Source organism: Trichoplusia ni, chromosome 25, assembly GCF_003590095.1.
Source record: "Trichoplusia ni isolate ovarian cell line Hi5 chromosome 25, tn1, whole genome shotgun sequence".
Lineage (NCBI taxonomy): Eukaryota > Metazoa > Arthropoda > Insecta > Lepidoptera > Noctuidae > Trichoplusia > Trichoplusia ni.
In genome coordinates, this window is record NC_039502.1 from 4,761,008 (window position 1) to 4,779,045 (window position 18,038).

Here is an 18,038-nt window from a genome sequence, read left to right on the forward strand (position 1 = left end):
CAGCTAGGCTCTAGAGTTTCTCTTAGGGAGCGGTTTAAAGAGATAGGCATTTTAACTGTAGCATCCCAATTTATTTTAGATAATATACTATGGATACGACAAAATCTTCACTTATACCATAAAAAGAGTGATATACATAGTATAAATACACGGAACAAACATAAGCTAATTGGTACATCGCACCGTTTACATAGGGTACACAACTCATTTGTAGGGCTTAGTGTTCGCCTCTACAATAAACTACCTCCTAGTTTATTGGAATTGCCATTCAACTCGTTTAAATCAACGGTTAAAGATAAACTATGCAAGAAGGCTTACTATACAATAAATGATTACTTGAATGATAAAAATAGTTGGTCGCCGTGATTAACACAGGACGGTTTTAGTGTGGATTAATGTATGACGTGTTATTACGATTATTATGTTATTTGATAGGCATACTTTATGTATGTAACATTGTGTTACCTATTTTGTTTTATTTTTAGTATGATTATACGCATAAACGTATATGTTCTTTATTAGAAATTTTGACATGTATAATTTTATTAATTATAAGATTGAATGACGTAGCAATTTATGCCGCCTCCGTGTTCGGGGCTGTGCCAGGTAAATCAACGTTTGGGGTATTTCTTTCTTTGAGTTTTATTTTATTAGCCGGCAGCAGATACGTCATGCTCCCTTAGTCGTCACTGCCTGCGGTGGCGTCTTGGGTCGGGTCACCTCCTTCCCTCAAATATGGCGAGGGAGGTGATGGCTGACCCTTGCGTCATACTCGTGAACGGGTGCTGCTTGCGGTGGCTGGTCGGTCTGCTGACCTTGGCCGAGTAGTTGACAGTTTAAGTTCATAGTGGCTTAGGTACCATGACCTCAAATTTTTGTTTATTTGGCACGGCACCTACACACTTATTTTGATATATTTTTTAATAATTATATTGTAAATGGAAAGACAGCGTGCTGCTGGGGAGTTTGTTGCGCCGTTTCTTCTCTCACAGCAAAAGCACTTAGGAAGCGGTGACGGGTGGGCAAAACTGGGTGCTGTCAATGTAATTTGACCTTCAAAAAGTGCTACTTAGTAGCCTAATTTGAATAAATGACTTGATTTGATTTGATTTGATTTGATTTGCTTGAAAATGATCAGCATTGGGATGACGCTTTAGCAGAATCCTGTGTTAGTGATAATCCACGACGGTTACGCCATTTATTTGTAACATTACTCACATTTTGTAATTTGTCAGATGCTGTAACATTATGGGAAAAATATAAAGAAAAATTTTCAGAAGACTTTCTTAGAAATATACCTAACAATGATGAAGGCACAACTAATGATAATTTCCGTGATCTTGCCATAAATCAGTGCTTATTAGCTCTTCAGGATGACTTAACAGCAGTAGGCGGTAAATCACTCTGTGAATATGGTTTGCCAACACCAACCTCAGTCGGAAAGGTAACTAATAGGGAATATTCCGCAGAGATTGGTTACAATTTAACGGAACTGCTGACAACATTAGAAAACGGTGTCCCAATGATGACTGCAGAACAACGTTCAGTTTATGACCGCGTGTGCAATAGTGTTCAAAATAATTTGGGAACAATATGGTTTTTAGATGCACCTGGAGGAACTGGAAAAACCTTTTTGACTAAATTAATATTGGCTTATGTTCGAAATCAGCGTAAAATTGCTCTTGCCGTAGCTTCATCAGGGATAGCTGCAACATTGCTACCAGGAGGTAAAACTGCTCACAGTATGTTTAAAATACCAATTGATTTAGATCGCATGGAAAATCCAACCTGTAGTATTTCAAGAAATAGCGACAAAGCTAAGGTATTACGCGAGTGTAGTTTAATCATATGGGATGAATGTACGATGGCCCATCGAAAAGGAGTAGAAGCGGTAGACAGAACTTTAAGGGATATAAGACAAAATGATCGACCAATGGGCGGTATCACGGTTTTATTTTGTGGTGATTTCCGACAAACCTTACCGGTAATACCACGGGGAACCCGAGCTGATGAGGTTAGGGCTTGCCTGAAAAGCTCTTATTTATGGCGAGATATACAATCGGTGCATTTGACTATAAATATGCGAGTGAGAACTGGAGATAACCCGGATGATAGTCAATTTTCTGACACATTATTAAAGATTGGTGAAGGTACCTATCCACAACTACACCAAGGAAAACTTATACTGACGCCTGAATTATGTTGTATGGTGCAATCTCAACCACATCTTATATCGTCGGTTTACGGTGACGTAACAAATATATTAAATAGGGACAATTCTTGGCTATGCGAAAGATCTATTTTAACTCCTCGCAATGACCAGGCATCTGAGATCAATAACAAAATACTGTCGAATATACAGGGGGAAAGCAAAGTTTATATGTAGATCAATAAATAGAATGGTCGATGAACAAGAAGCCACTAATTACCCGATAGAATTTTTAAATTCTTTAAATATGCCCGGACTTCCCTCTCATGAAATTTGTTTAAAAATTGGGATACCGATTATTATGCTCCGAAATTTAAAACCACCACAACTTTGCAATGGAACTCGACTAAAAGTAACCCAGTTGCAATAAAATATAATCGAGGCTCAAATTTTAACAGGTTGCGGTGCAGGAGAAACCGTCTTTATTCCCAGAATACCCTTAATACCAAATAATTTTCCATTCCAATTTAAAAGGACGCTATTCCCAGTATCGGTGTGTTATGCAATGACAATTAACAAGGCTCAAGGGCAGACTTTTCGTGTTGCTGGAGTAGATCTCAGTGTCAGTTGTTTCTCACATGGTCAGTTGTATGTTGCTCTTTCCCGTGTTAGCAGTTCTAAAAGTCTTTATGTTCACGTGCCGGACGGGTCAACTTTCAATATAGTTTACCCGGAAGCTTTGCACTAAAGTATTTTCGTTTTATAGGTACCTTTACCTTACCTTTATAAGGCAGTGGTACTTATATTGCCACCAGAATTTGAACCTTAACACATTATTATAAAGTTTAAAAGCTATAAATATTTTTAAGTTTTGTGTCTTATAAAGGGTTAAGCCTTATGTGAACGTGATCTAAACAATATTACCAATATAAATAATAATAATAAATATTACCAATACATTAACTTAATACACAAGGAGTTACACGCTGACGGAGTCGCGGACACAGCTATCTATACTTTTCTGCCGGAAGTCACTATTCCACGCGGACGAAGTCGCGGGCACAAGCTAGTATCTAATAAATTTATTTTGAACCTTCTCCAGCATGATACTATATTTAGCTTCATGCGGAGCCCAGATGACTGCATTACATTCTAACTGGCTCCTCACCAATGCATTGTATAATGCTATAATAGCTTTTACATTTGTAAATCCTCGGACCGTACGAAGCATGAAACCCAAATTTCTATACGACCTTTTACAACAACGCATGATGTGTTCACGAAAAGTCAAACCGGTGTTAAATCCTACCCCCAAGTCCTTGACTTCTGTTACCCGTTCCATAGGCAGTCCGTCAATGTAGTAAGTATATTCAATGGGCTTGTGTGCGCGGGAAAATGTGATGGTCACACACTTTGAGCTGTTAAACTGCAATAGGTTATCCTTGCTCCAGCTCACTACCCTATCTATGTCAGCTTGCAGCCTGACACAGTCATCCTTGCTTTTTACCGCGAGGGACAATTTGAGGTCGTCGGAAAACAACAAACAATACGCGTCTTGGACTACTTCTGGCAGGTCATTTACGACCAGAAGGAAGCTTAAAAGGTTACTCCCTTGACTTACTCCGGACCTCGTGAAATATGGATCTGACACGTGTCCCGCATATTCCACATATTGCTGCCTATCCCTCAAATAACTGGCAAAAAAGTGGAGAGTGTGTGGGGTGAAACCAACACCTGCTAGCTTTCTAAGCAACATGTCATTTTCGACTAAGTCAAATGCTTTTCGAAAGTCAAAGTAAGCAGAATCAGTTTGCCCCCCACTATCCACCGTCGGCACCAGATGAGCCATGTGGCAGAGGAGATTACTGGTGGTACTTCTTCTCGGTCGAAACCCATGCTGAGCGTCTGATAGCTGTGCGCTAACCTGAAGGTAAATGCTCTTATGTATAGCCGTTTCCAATACCTTCGCCGGCGTCGATAATACCGCAACTGGTCTATACCCATCTACCGACTCTGCTAACCCTGCCTTCGGAACCGGAACAACGCGGGTCACTTTCCACCTCTCCGGAAACACGGCAGCTTTGAGGCATCGGTTAAATATATAGAGAAGTGGCTTAGCTAGCGCTACTCGACAATCCTTAAATATGTAAGGTGGAATGCCGTCAGGCCCTGCGGACCGTTTCGGCTTAAGGTCTTGGAGTGCACGACACACGTCTTCTAATTGTAATTGGTCCAAGTGCACTCGTGCCGCTCCATTTCCGCTACCTGCGCTAGCTATAGCCGAGTCCACGTCCAACTCCAGTCGCTCCACTCTATACACCGAATAAAAATACTTGGCAAATTCTTCTACAGACTACTGACTGGATAATGCCACCCCGTCTTTCAAGATCGCCTGCGGGCTTCTCCTACTTCTTTTAGACTTAGCATAACTCCAAAAAGATTTCGGATCACTCAGCATTTGACCTTGAACACGGTTCCGATAGTGTTCCTGTAATGAAATGAAATGAAATGAAATGAAATGAAATGAAATGAAATCATTTATTCTGTAAGTAGGATATATCATCACTTTTACATGTCTTCTTATTTTTTTGAGAACGCTGGAGTCGACATTTCCTATCTGACTACCCTGAGAAGAAATGTCGAAACAAACTCAAGGGGTCACAGTCTCTTTTAAAGTCCAGACAATTTCAATGCCACTACTAACCTATTTTTTATGTTTTATGTGCCACTACTAACCTATTTTTTATGTCGGTTCTACACCTAGCAAAAGCTTTGTAATCGACCCTCAACCCGCTTGCCTTGTACTTTTTATGCAGAAAAGCCTTCAGTCTTATGTCGCGAATTACTTCAACAGTGTACCACTCAGGATAACAATACCTTGAGTTTACACGACTTCGCCTTTTTTTCGGTACACAGTCATCTATAATAGAATTAATAATATTATAAAAATAATTTAAACCTACTTCTAAATCCATTTCATACAACGGAGTCCAGTCTACATCTGCAATTGACGAGTATAAAGACAGGAAGTCGGCTTTATTAAAGTTCCACCCGTTTGGTGCACGCGCGTTACTGTCAGATGCAGTTGGGTCTGCTGAGCCGGGTGAGCCGTAGCGCCGGCCCTGGCGCTAGCGTGTACGCACCGAGATCTCAAGCGGCGGGTGATAAGCATCTATCGGTACGAGCGGCGCCTCCGCCGCGCGCACACTCACACTCCCCCCCTCCTCTAATGTACTTAACACCAAATCCAAATGACGACCATTACAGTTACTCACTGCGTTACTCTGAGTGAATCCACAAAAAGTATAAAAGTATTCATAATAATTACTTATGGCTACAGAACACGAATACAAGTTAAAATCACCTACAACCAGTATATCCCTAAACTTATTACAAAATTGTTCAATGATTCTAAACAGTAACATGTACTCATTATCATTACTACGAGGTGGAATATAGACGACACAAAGTAAAAACATAAATCGGTTACGTAGGTAAACATTAGCACAAACCAGTTCAAACACATGATCGTCTACGTTAACGTCATCAGGTAATGACACGCGCGGCCGTGTTTGCGCCCATCGGCTCGGTCACACCGCAGCATAGTAAATCCAGGTGGAATTATTTCTGCATCATGAATAGAGGCATTGCAGCCTGTTTCCGTCAAGGCGATCAAGTCTGCATTTGAAGTAGAAATATTGATGTAACACTCCTCCAACTTTGTTCGAAGCCCGCGCACGTTCTGGTATAATATTTCCACGGAGTTAGTTAGAGTTTCTTTGTTTGTTGATTGGTCTGCGAAACCACACCCACTCCGCAAATTCTATATTAACGGCCCAGCTTTCCGGCTGACATAACTTGTCATATTTGCTTTCTGGCACACCTATAATGAATGACGCATAATCCCTTTCAGTTTTGTGTATTATTTTTTCTACTTTAACGGGTACCTTTTCTTCGTAAATTTTACTGACATGTTTTTCTAAACTTTCTATTGTCGTCTCTTTCTGCAAACGCCATACGTGTAAATATCTTTTCTTTTCCGTTCCTTGTATGTCCATTGAACTCATGTTTCCACCTTTTTTTACTTCACAGTTCGAATATCTATTTTTTTTCCTTGCTACAGTAGTCCAATTTCCTTCTTTTTCAAGTTCTTCCTTTTCTACAATAGGAACATTCCTAGAAGTCGTCTCACTATTCAAAATTGGGTTCGCCGCTTTCGTGGCCACGCATTCCGTCGATAGCACCGGTACATTTTTAACAACTACCTGCTTTTCTTTGACGACATTTGCAAAAGATGAAGTCGAGGCTTTAGGGCCTTGTTCTGCCTGGTTTGCCACTCTTGCCTGACTTTTCTTAAGACTTGCTTCCAGGTTCTCATTTTTTTCCATTAGGGTTTTAATTCTAGTTTCTAGTATATCAACTTTATTTGCCTTTTGTTTTACTACCTCCAATATTTGTTTTAATTCTCTCAACTCTTTTTCCGTATTGATAAATCTATTTTGCAATAAAACATATTCTTTCCGCTGTTGCTCCATCTGAGACTTCACTTCCCATCGAAACTCACGTATCTCGTTAAGAAGTTAGTCCTCCGCGTCCATTATTTCACTCGTATTTATACGACTGCCTCGCTCTTTGGTATTCACATACCTGCTCGGTGAGAACGGTTCGCTGGTAGTTGTGCTTCCTCGAACAGGTGTATTCGTATTCCCCCTTTTCGGCATTGTGCATGTACACTCGGGACATATCCACCGGCTCCTGTATTCCGGCGTGAAAGCTTCAACCTTTTCCGTTGTTAAAGCCAAGCAAATTAGATGGAATTTTTTCTTGCATTTGGCTTGCGAACACTCCATAAACAGCGTATCAGCACCACAGCCGCTACACTTCACCTCCATTTAAAAACTTTAAACAGTAATATAAAAGAATTATGATTTAGTGACACCCACGATACGTAACACGTCCGTACTGCTCGCTCGCGCGCGATATCCATATCTCCATAGAGTCCAAAAGGCAACATTGCCCCAGGACATCTCTTCAAGGGTATTACACAAGTTGGTCAGCGGCACCGGCTTACCCTCGAAGAAACCAGCACACGACTCAGGTGTCCACTCGCCTTCCCAAGGCACCATGTACTGCGCAGCGGCAAAGGTTTGTTTTGCCATAGGAACCTGCCACCAGTCGCAACTCGTAGCGCCCATGAGGCAAAACACGAACCACTTTATAGGGCCCCGCGCATGCCATGATCAAGCTTCCCCGTGGACTGGGCATACTTGATTACGAAGACCAGGTCTCCTTCCTGAAACACACGAGGGGGACGCCTATCCCGGTTAACTTGAGCGTCCATGGCCGTTTAGGGATCGTATTTAGGAGGATCCCTAATTGAGCACTGCCTCTTCTGGTCGTGGGGCGCAGGGGGTTGATAGAAACAACGGTGTTCGGATACCGGATATATTTCGCGTAAACCCCCAGATAGAACCGTTCACTCGGACCAGTGCGCAGTAACTGTCCGTGCCTCGCATACTTCACGCTCACACACGTTTTTGCTTACCTTGCACTCTGCCATACATACTTACATGTGTCCCTACAGTACTCCCCCTCAAAATTTGGCACAAATTTTCTTAAAACACAACAAAATATATCTTACTTACTACACACAATACACAGTAAATACAATTACAATACAAAGTAAGATACAAGAATCATAAACATTACATTGCATTACAAACATTACAGGGAAGGTATTCTATTACATATTGCGATAAGCACTGGCCATAACAGAACAATAACATTTTGTATTGGGCGGACCTCCTACGCGTAGCTAGCCTGCGGTGGCTGCTGCGTCATCGTACGAGCTTCTATGCGCCCAGGCAACGTGGTCACAACACCAGCTGTGTTCACTATTTCTTTATGCACAAGTTTCTTAACTCGGTTTCGACACGATATTAACCCTGCGATGAGGACTACTGCGGTTGCCATGACTGCGAAACCGATTTCGTATCTCGTCACTTTTGATTCTATCGCGTTATTTTGGGCGATCACAACTTCTTCTTTGCTGTATGCTTTGCCCATGATTATAGTCGAAAAATATTTGACGTATGTGATTATAGCTACTTGTATGGTGAGTGGTTATCTGACAAAGGCTAACGCTATTTAAATCAGTGCCTTTTACAATGTGTGAAAGACTTATTGTTCAAAGGTAAGTAGGTGGACACTATATCAGCAGAAAATATATTTATCTTACATTCAACATAGGTGGCACATACATTGTTGCACAATCATTTTAAGTTAGTAAGCGAGACCTAGTTTGTTATTAATAACAACCCAGCTTAATAACTATACTAATGTTTTACACTGGGTGCAGCCACCCATTTTAGGGGCCGTCTTAAAAGTATGCCATAAGGGCTATACGATGACTTACATATTCTTAAGGGTAGTTGCCGTAACGTCCGCTCTGCAATAATTAATAAACACCATAAAGGCCGGCCATAAAAGCTTCCGTTACGGCAACGCCAGAAAACCTAACCTGCGATTATTGCCCTCCAAGGGCGTAACAATCATCAAATCTTACAGGTCGCCTAATGGTGCGACCACTGCGACTTGTTTTAGCCAGAGAGCTCTGCATGGTGGGGGACGGTGACAGTAGTACCGGGTTACTATTACTAAGAGCGTTTCTTACAATAATATCAGATTGCTTATCATTACCGTCTTCATTTAGTACATATGCTGGCTTAAGTCTATCTATGGATACGTTAATTTTTCTATTTGGTAGTTGAATTACAAAAACTTTACTTTTTCTTTCTAGTACTTTATATGGACCGTCATAGGTAGGTGTTAAAGGTTTGCGAACTGCGTCGTTACGGATAAATACATAGTCGCATCTATTAAGGTCACTGTGTATAAACAATGTTCGGGAGTCTCCGTGTACGTACTCTGCGGGACTGACGCCATTATGGCTCCTACCTACTGCACGTAACCCTAGCAGCACTGTAGGCAGCTCATCGAGCCAGGACGAGTTGTTAATGAGGCGGGCTGTTAATGCTGACTTCATGGATCTGTGCCAGCGCTCTACAATACCATTACTTTGGGGGTGATATGGTGTAGTTCGAAGTTTCGTTATACCCATGTACTTCATTAATTGAGCGAATAACGAGCTCTCAAATTGCCTCCCTTGGTCGCTCGTCAGCCTGTCGGGACAACCGAACCTACTGATCCACGATTCGTAAAATACCCTTGCTACTACTTCTGCAGTTATGTCTTTAACAGGAATAGCCTCCGGCCACCGTGTACAACGGTCAATCATGGTGACGAGGTACTTGTGCCCTTCTCGCGATGTTGGTAGCGGCCCCACGATATCGATGTGTACATGTTCAAAGCGATCACAAGCTGGAAATTGTTGCAAGTCCGATATCGTGTGTCTGCCGACTTTTGATTTCTGACATTGAATACATGTTTTGGCCATCTGCCGACATCGCGATTTAAGCCTGGCCAAAAGAAACGTTGTGCGACCAATTTACGCGTTGCTCGTATGCCTGGATGACTGGCGTCATGTACTGCACTGAACGCGAGTTTTCTAAAATGTTCGGTTACATACGGTCTACAATTGTTAGTCGAAATTTCACAATAAATATCTGCATTACTATTTGGAACATGATATTTCTTTAAGCAAATGTTGTTATTTCCTGCGCTCAACAATTGTGCAAGCTCGGCGTCAGCGTCTTGTGCGATCGCTAATTCCGAGAAGTCAAGTACAGTAGGGCAGTTTATTGTTTCAATACGCGATAGTGCGTCAGCTACTGTATTGTTTTCGCCTTGTATGTACCTAATATCTGTTGTAAACTCGCTGATAAATAACAATTGTCGCGTACGTTTTGGTGTTTCACAATTGCTCTGTAGTTTAGTAAACGCGTAAATTAAAGGTTTGTGGTCTGTAAAGATAGTTAACTGATTGCCCTCGAAAAGATAACGAAAATGTTTGATTGCCATAAAAATTGCTAACAGCTCCCTGTCATACGTAGAATACTTTTGTTGAGCTTTTGTAAACCTTTTAAAAAGTATCCTAATGGCTGCCATGCACCATCAATTTTTTGTTGTAGCACGGCTCCTGCACAGGTGTCTGAGGCATCAGTCATAAGTGCTAAAGGCACGTTCGCCTTAGGGTGGGATAACATAACCGCATTCCTTAGACCTTGTTTACATTGTTCAAAGGCCTCCTCTGACTTACTATTCCATTGAATAACAGTCTTATCGTTCTTTTTTGCGCCTTTCATATATTCATTGAGGCTTGACTGATGGCTAGCGGCGTTTGGAATGTTAGCTCTATAGAAGTTAATCATGCCTAAAAACCGTCTCAGTTGATCTATGGTTTTGGGACGAGGAAAATCTAAGATGGCCTTGATTTTGTCGTCTAGGGGTCGAATACCCTAGTAGAGACCTCGTATCCTAAAAACTCTATGCTAGACTTACCGAATTCGCATTTAGACAGGTTGATGCCAAACTGCCTAAAACGTTCGAAAACCTGCCTGAGATGCCTTTTGTTTTCTTCTATAGAGTCGCTCGCTATGATGACGTCATCAACGAAACTGAATAGGAAGTCTAGGCCTTGCAATACCGTATGATTCATAAAACGTTGGAATGTTTGACTCGCGTTTCGTAGACCGAAAGTCATGCGCGGGAACTCGAACAAACCAAAGGGAGTTATGATTGCAGTTTTCTCGATGTCCTCTTTTGCTACTTTGACACAATGATAAGATTTATTTATGTCGAGCTTTGAGAAAACTTTCTTACCTGCTAGCACGTACGTGAAATCGTGCAGCCGCGGTACGGGGTATCGGTCCGGCTTGGTGATAGCGTTTAGTCGCCTGTAGTCACCACAAGGCCGGATATCCCCATTTTTCTTCGCCACTACATGTAGCGGACTTGCCCACGCGCTCTTTGATGGCCTGCAGATTCCCATCTCCTGCATAGACCTAAACTCCTCCTTTACCTTGTGGTACCTGTTAGGGGCAGAGGCCTAGCGCGCGCGTGTACGGGTGGTCCCGTAGTTTCTATATGATGCAATACTTTGTTATTATCGGTATCAGCGTCGTCATCCCTATACGGCCTAGGTTTAGTGATGTCTGAAAACTCCGATAACAACAAGTGATAAGGGTGCTTGCCGTCTACAATGCTGACAGAGGGTTCCGTGCATTTTATCATGTTACCGCTTGCTAATAATTTTGACTCTTTATCTATTAGTTTCTGTGAATTCAGATCTACTAGTAAATTGTAGTGGCGTAAAAAATCTGCTCCTATGATTGGTTGTTTGACATTGGCTACGATGAAGGTCCATTTATACAGTTTCTTAAGGTTAAGATTTAATTCTAAATTTCTAGTACCATACGTTTGAATTTCAGAGCCATTTGCCGCGTATAATTTAAAGTTAGAACTATCGCTTACACTATATGATTTTCTGGTAACAGGTAAGACGGAAACATTAGCACCAGTATCTATTAAAAAACGCATACCCGTGTTGATGTCCTTAATGCTTAGACGATGGTTTGACATGTCGATGCAGTCCCCCACCGAAGGCTGCACCGCTGCTAGTTTCCCGACTGGCGTTTCTCCGATGACGTGGCGCCACCTTTCCAGCTGCAGGGTTGTTCACATCTCGTAGCTTTATTGCCGAATCGAAAGTGGTAGTAGCACACCCAATCCGTTGATCTCTTCCTGAACCGCTGTTGCGACGGGTAGTACCTCCGTCTCCTTGGAGATGGTGAACGAGATCGTGCGTAGGACTTCTTCCTATTCTGCCTATCTGTGTGCATATCGTCTATCCTCTTGCTTAGTTTCGATATTTCTGCTACTAATGCGTCGGTGCTCGATGTTGACGCGCCGGAGGTGACTTCTGAGACTGTGTCGTTCGTCTCCGCTGCCTCCATGATGTTGTCCGCCTGCTCAGCTAGCTTCTTCAGGTCGGTAACTTCACTGGTACTCAACACGGTACGTACTGCCGCTGGTAAATGCTCACTCCACAGGATGCGCAGGGTATCGTCTGGGAATTTTCCTCTGCTAAGGTCCGTCATTCTTCGTAGCAGCTGCGACGGTTTCTGATCTCCCAGATCGATTCCTTTCATTAGTTTCCGGATTCTTTGACTGTCTGACTCTTCATAGACGCTAAGTAATCTCTCTTTCAGCACTGCATATTGTTTATCTTCTGGCGGCTGAAGTATTAAGTCAGACACTTCTTGGACGCTGTCTTTATTTAGCTTTTCGACCACTAAGTTGATTTTTTTTCTCTCACCTAGTTTCTGGTCTGCCACTATGACCTCGAATTGGCCAAACCATAGTCGTGGTTTGTCTGTTCAGAACTCCGGAATCTGCGTCTTGATGGTGACTTGGGCTACATCCTTGCCTTCTACTTTCACTGTGGGTTGAGCTGGCACTTGTGGTTGCATCATCTTGTACAAAGTTCGCGCTTACGATGCGCTTATAAATGTCCACGCAATTCACGCAACACGTTTATAACTTGCGTTCGGGGTCACCACTTTAGGGATCGTATTTAGGAGGATCCCTAATTGAGCACTGCCTCTTCTGGTCGTGGGGCGCAGGGGGTTGATAGAAACAACGGTGTTCGGATGCCGGATATATTTCGCGTAAACCCCCAGATAGAACCGTTTACTCGGACCAGTGCGCAGTAAATGTCCGTGCCTCGCATACTTCACGCTCACACACGTTTTTGCTTACCTTGCACTCTGCCATACATACTAAACATGTGTCCCTACACAGGACTATACCTATATGTGTATATGGTTGACTAGTAAAGATGTTTACAATTGAGTTGAAGATTGGAAAATTAGATAAAACAAAGGAGATCCAAAGTATTAAAGAAAATGAGAATATGAATAATGTAACTACAACAAAACGGTAATTGAATAGAATAGTAAATTTATATATATACACATTAACAGAAAATTTTAATTAGGAGGTAAGAAGGTGAAAGGATTAAAAATAATTTAGTAAACAGACTTAAACACTAGGTTAGCTACAGATGAGTAAAGTACCCTTGTAAACAAGGTGTTTGTCAATTAATTTATATAGTTTATGGTGTCTGGGGCAATTTATCAAGTCGTCGATTTTGTTTCCACAAGTTGTCAAACAAAATGAGCCAGTGAGTAATGGACGTTGCTCATCCACAATGAGCTGTATTATGTGGTTGAGTGTTTTATGGTGTGAAAGGTGTAGTATGAACCATAAATACTTGGCGATACGTAAATTACTCCCTGTGACTTGAAACGTTTCAAAAAGATTAACCAGAACACTGTGAAACACTAGACACTTAACTTATATACTATTGAGGGGGTGACAAGGGCATCAGTAACCTGTCTCACATATTTACTGACTGTGGTTTGCCCTTAACATTTAGCCATTCCTACTATTCTTTGGTAGGAGCCTGTAGCATAAAATGATAAAGCACACAGTACGTAGAAATACAAATAATAAATGAATATGTGTTTAAAAAATATTATATCCATTAAATATGTAGAGCACCCATAAAAATGTATTGGTTGAAATTTTGGGTAACTTCAAGTATTTACTACACTTGCTTTATGTTCCAGGCTGATCCTTTTACTTAGTCTTAGACTACATTTGACCCTCAATACGCGACATAAATGCAAAAATGCTTCCTTACTGAGACGAAATCTATTTCTAAATTCTGTATTGCTTAGATATTGCACGTTAATATTGGCTATATTTTTTCTGAGGAGAGCTCTCCTTGAGATTTCTCTGAAATTACAATAGTAAATTAATAAACCAACTTATTTTCTATTTATCTACATAAAGTATTGTAGTAGATGCCTCACCTAGTTTCCCTTCGTACATTTCCACTTTCAACAATCAATCGCGCCGCAAGATAATGGTACAACGTGCTACGTCGATGGGTGCTTCTTGTTAATCTTAGCATTTTTTCAGCAAAATTCGGTCACACAATCACTTAATTACTATTTAAATCTTCCAAGAAACTCTGACGAAAGTTTTGTCACTGTCAAATTTAAAGTGAATAAACTTTCGTAAAACTCGCAAGCCAGCCTTCGACAATCACGATACGATACGTCAATTTATACCTTCGTGCTTCCTATCTCCATACAAACGACTCAAGGTTACGTTAGTTACGTTACGAATACGATACGAAACTTACTTGACTAATGTTCGTGCTCACAAATTTAGTTCATATTTCGCACACTAGAGGCGCTGTTCCTATTTCCATACAAAACGCTCACGTTAACGATACGAATACTTTTTCGCAAGTTGATTGTGCTAGGGGTACTGAAAAAGATTGTTGGTTGCAAGCTGTGCAAGATGAACTGCAAAGTTTTGAAGATAACAGTGCGTGGGAGCTGGCCGATGCTCCACTCAACAAAACTATTGTAAAGTGCAAGTGGGTTCTTAAAAAGAAACTTGAATGTGATGGTAAAATAAGATATCGTGCCCGACTTGTTGCAAAAGGTTGTAGTCAGAAAAGAGGTGTTGATTATTGTGAAACGTTTTCTCCAGTTGTGAGACATACAACATTAAGATTAATGTTTGCTCTTTGTTCTCAATCGAATTTAGATACTGCACACTTGGATGTAAAAACAGCGTTTCTGAATGGGGACCTGGAAGAAACCATATATATGCAAAAACCAGATTGTTTTCCTTGTTCTGATAGTGATAAAAATAAAGTTCTTTTTATTAAAGAAAGCTATATATGGTCTCAAGCAGTCCTCAAGGGCATGGCATAAGAAATCTGATAATTTTATGCAAAATAATGGTTATAAGAAGTCAGAGTTAGAACCTTGTTTGTACAGAAAAACTGTTAATGGGAAGAGAACCATTGTAACTTTGTATGTCGATGATTTTTTTATTCTTTCAAATGATCAAAGTGAAATGTTAAGTTTAAAAGAGTCATTGAGTTCACACTTTAAAATAAAAGACTTAGGTCAAATAAAACAATGTCTTGGTATATCAGTAAATATTGATAAAGATAATAATGTTTCTTTAAGTCAAGAAAATTATATTGATTCACTCTTATCTAAGTAAGTATAAGATGTCTGAATGTAAAAATGTTAGTACTCCTATGGATATTAAGTTGAATGTTGAGAAGTGTAATGATGTAAAAAGTTTGTATCCCTATCAGCAGTTAATAGGCAGCCTTATGTATCTTGCTGTTCAAACACGGCCAGATATAGCCTATGCAGTTGGATATCTCAGTCAATTTAATAACTGTCATAGTAATGAACATTGGCAGTACGCCAAAAGAATACTTAAATACCTAAAGAAAACTAAAAAGTATGGTTTAAAATTTTGTAAAAATGGAAATGTAGATATTAAAGGTTTTGTTGTTGCCGACTGGGCAAATGATGTGAATGATAGGAGATCATATTCTGGTTATTGTTTTACATTGATGGGATCCGTAATTTCATGGGATTGTAAGAAACAGAGAACTATTGCTCTCAGTAGTACAGAAACAGAGTACACTGCTATTTCAGAGGCATGTAAAGAACATATATCTCAAAAACTTACAGCATGAAATTACTGGTAAATTATATACTATTGATATATGTAATGATAATCAGAGTGCATTGAAGCTGTCGGTGAATCCTGTGTTTCAGAACCGCATAAAACACATTGATGTGAAATATCATTATTGTAGAGAATTAATTTCAAATAAAATAGTAAAGATGCAGTATTTACCGACTGGAGAAATGCCAGCAGACATTTTAACTAAAAGTTTATGTCCGGCTAAACATTATAAATTTACGCTAGTTGGGGATTCAAATTGTCAATTGAAAATTTTTAATTTTGTTTCATTATTTGAGAAGTGTTAAAAATAAAACTAAAATTGTTTGTTGAGAAATATTTTATTGTTTGAGATTGTATAATATTTTGATAGTGGGGGTGTTAGTATTAATCAAAATATTACCAATAGCAACACTGTATGTAATCTGTATCCGTATCCTACGTTCCATTCAATAAATTTAATTCATTGCTGGCACTCGAAACGGTAGTTTCATTTTAGGGACTTCAATAGTACTGACAGTATTCAACTAGTCAAGCCAATTATTATATTAAAATCTGCTCAAGTAATATTATATTCCTATAACTGCATGCTTGGTATCCAAAGCCTAAAATGTCTGTAAGACGTACGCCTCCAGCATCGCCAATACCGACTATGTCCACTGCAGTGCCTGATATTATAATACGAGCAACTATTGGCATAAGCGACCGAGATACTAATAACATAATCGCGGAGCTTCCCGACACTGGCCTAGAGCGTAAAAAGAGGAAAGTGACGCCTAAGGCTACCGATAAGAACGACGAGATGATCTCTATGTCTGCGTTTAATGTTTTTTTCTAAAGAACAAGAGAAACGTTTCGAGGATCTTGTCGAAAAAATAAATAATATTATTTTACAGAACTGCGAACTTAAAGAGAGTGTACAATTAATGTCGAACAAACACGACGAATTATTAAACCGTATCTCCGAATTAGAATGCGAGAAAAAAGAAGACAATAAGCGAATCCAATTACTGCAGGATAGAGTATAAAATTTGGAGCGGAGATCTCGAGCAAGTGGCATTGAATTAAGGAATGTACCCAGGTTAAGCGGGGAAACAAAGGAAACCCTTAGTAACTTGGTCGTAAATGTTGGAAAAGCGTTGAACGTGAACATTGACAGCTCAAACATAAGAGAAATATTCAGGGTCAAGTCGAAAAATAACTCTAATCCCAACATAGTAGCATTGGATACAGTATTTCGCAAGCATAATGTCATCAAGGGTGTCAAGGAGTTCAACAAAAATAGAAACAAAAATGATAAATTGAACACCACACACATTGGGTGGCAGACACCTGCTCAACCAATCTATATTTCAGAGTCATTGACGAGTAATGCTCAAAAGCTTTATGCCCAAGCCAGAGATTTCCCGAAAAACTACGGTTATAAATTTTGTTGGACCCCACATGATATTGTCTACCTTCGTCGTAAAATAGACAGTCCGCAAATCCGTGTCAATTCTGAAACCGATTTAGACAAGTTAAGAAATACTACAATTTAACTGTTTGTATACAACATTGTGTTAAATCATTATTTAATAGTTTGCAAAACATTTTATTGTATTTATTATGATTTCCATTGTTAATTATTGTATGATATTATTCGAAGTTCTATATTGATTCAAAAAATTTTTTTAATTAAAACTAACCCTAAAGCCAAACACACAACACAAACACACCGCAAATACACATACACCATTCTTAACTTTAAACTGCCTATCCTTGATCTAAAAAACACAAATTATAATAGTATGAAGACACCAATACACATCGCAATACCTACTCACCCAAACCAACACACCGTGGAGACCCCATTTAAGCAAGTTATAATAATCTGCAATAAAATTCGATAGTATAAACCAAAACGTTGCATCGATGCTATCACGCGGTGTGCAGCAACTGCGACCTCGACGATTGTATCCCACCCGAATTGGTCATGAATGCGCAACTTAAATTAATAAACAAAAATGTACGCAGTTTTAATAAGAAGACATACGAATTTGAAGTACAACTTCCTAGAACACGAGTTGAGTGGGACATTCTCGTCTTAACAGAATGCTGGCTTCGGGGAGTTCCCAATTTGCCTTCGCTACCGGGCTACGACAGTCACGCAACAAAGAATAACAGGTTGCAGAACGAAGGTGTTGTGGTATCTATACTATTATACACCGTGATTTTTTAGTCGTCTTACATAAGCAGCCCAGTTCATGTATCCAATGATTAGAACACGTTCATGATAAAAAAATAGGTATTTATGAGATTTGAATAAATTTAAAATGCAATGTTTGTTCAATATTATGATGCAATTCGTAGTTTTTTA

General features: G+C 40.0%; 1 protein-coding gene across 1 annotated transcript; it reads right to left on the bottom strand.

The window, feature by feature from the left end:
• Positions 1-11,724: 11,724 nt before the first annotated feature.
• Positions 11,725-12,582, bottom strand: LOC113505273. Its single transcript, XM_026887892.1, has 2 exons — positions 12,520-12,582; positions 11,725-12,450 (listed from the first exon to the last, which is right to left on the bottom strand). Exons 1-2 carry the CDS (start codon positions 12,580-12,582, stop codon positions 11,725-11,727), a joined length of 789 nt encoding a protein of 262 aa, XP_026743693.1.
• Positions 12,583-18,038: the final 5,456 nt, after the last annotated feature.

Coding starts and splice junctions, on each gene's coding strand:
- LOC113505273 (XM_026887892.1), bottom strand. CDS start 12,582: ATGATGCAACCACAAGTGCCAGCTCAACCCACAGTGAAAGTAGAAGGC. Junction 12,451..12,519: donor AAGGCAAGGATGTAGCCCAA/GTCACCATCAAG, acceptor GGCCAATTCGAG/GTCATAGTGGCAGACCAGAA.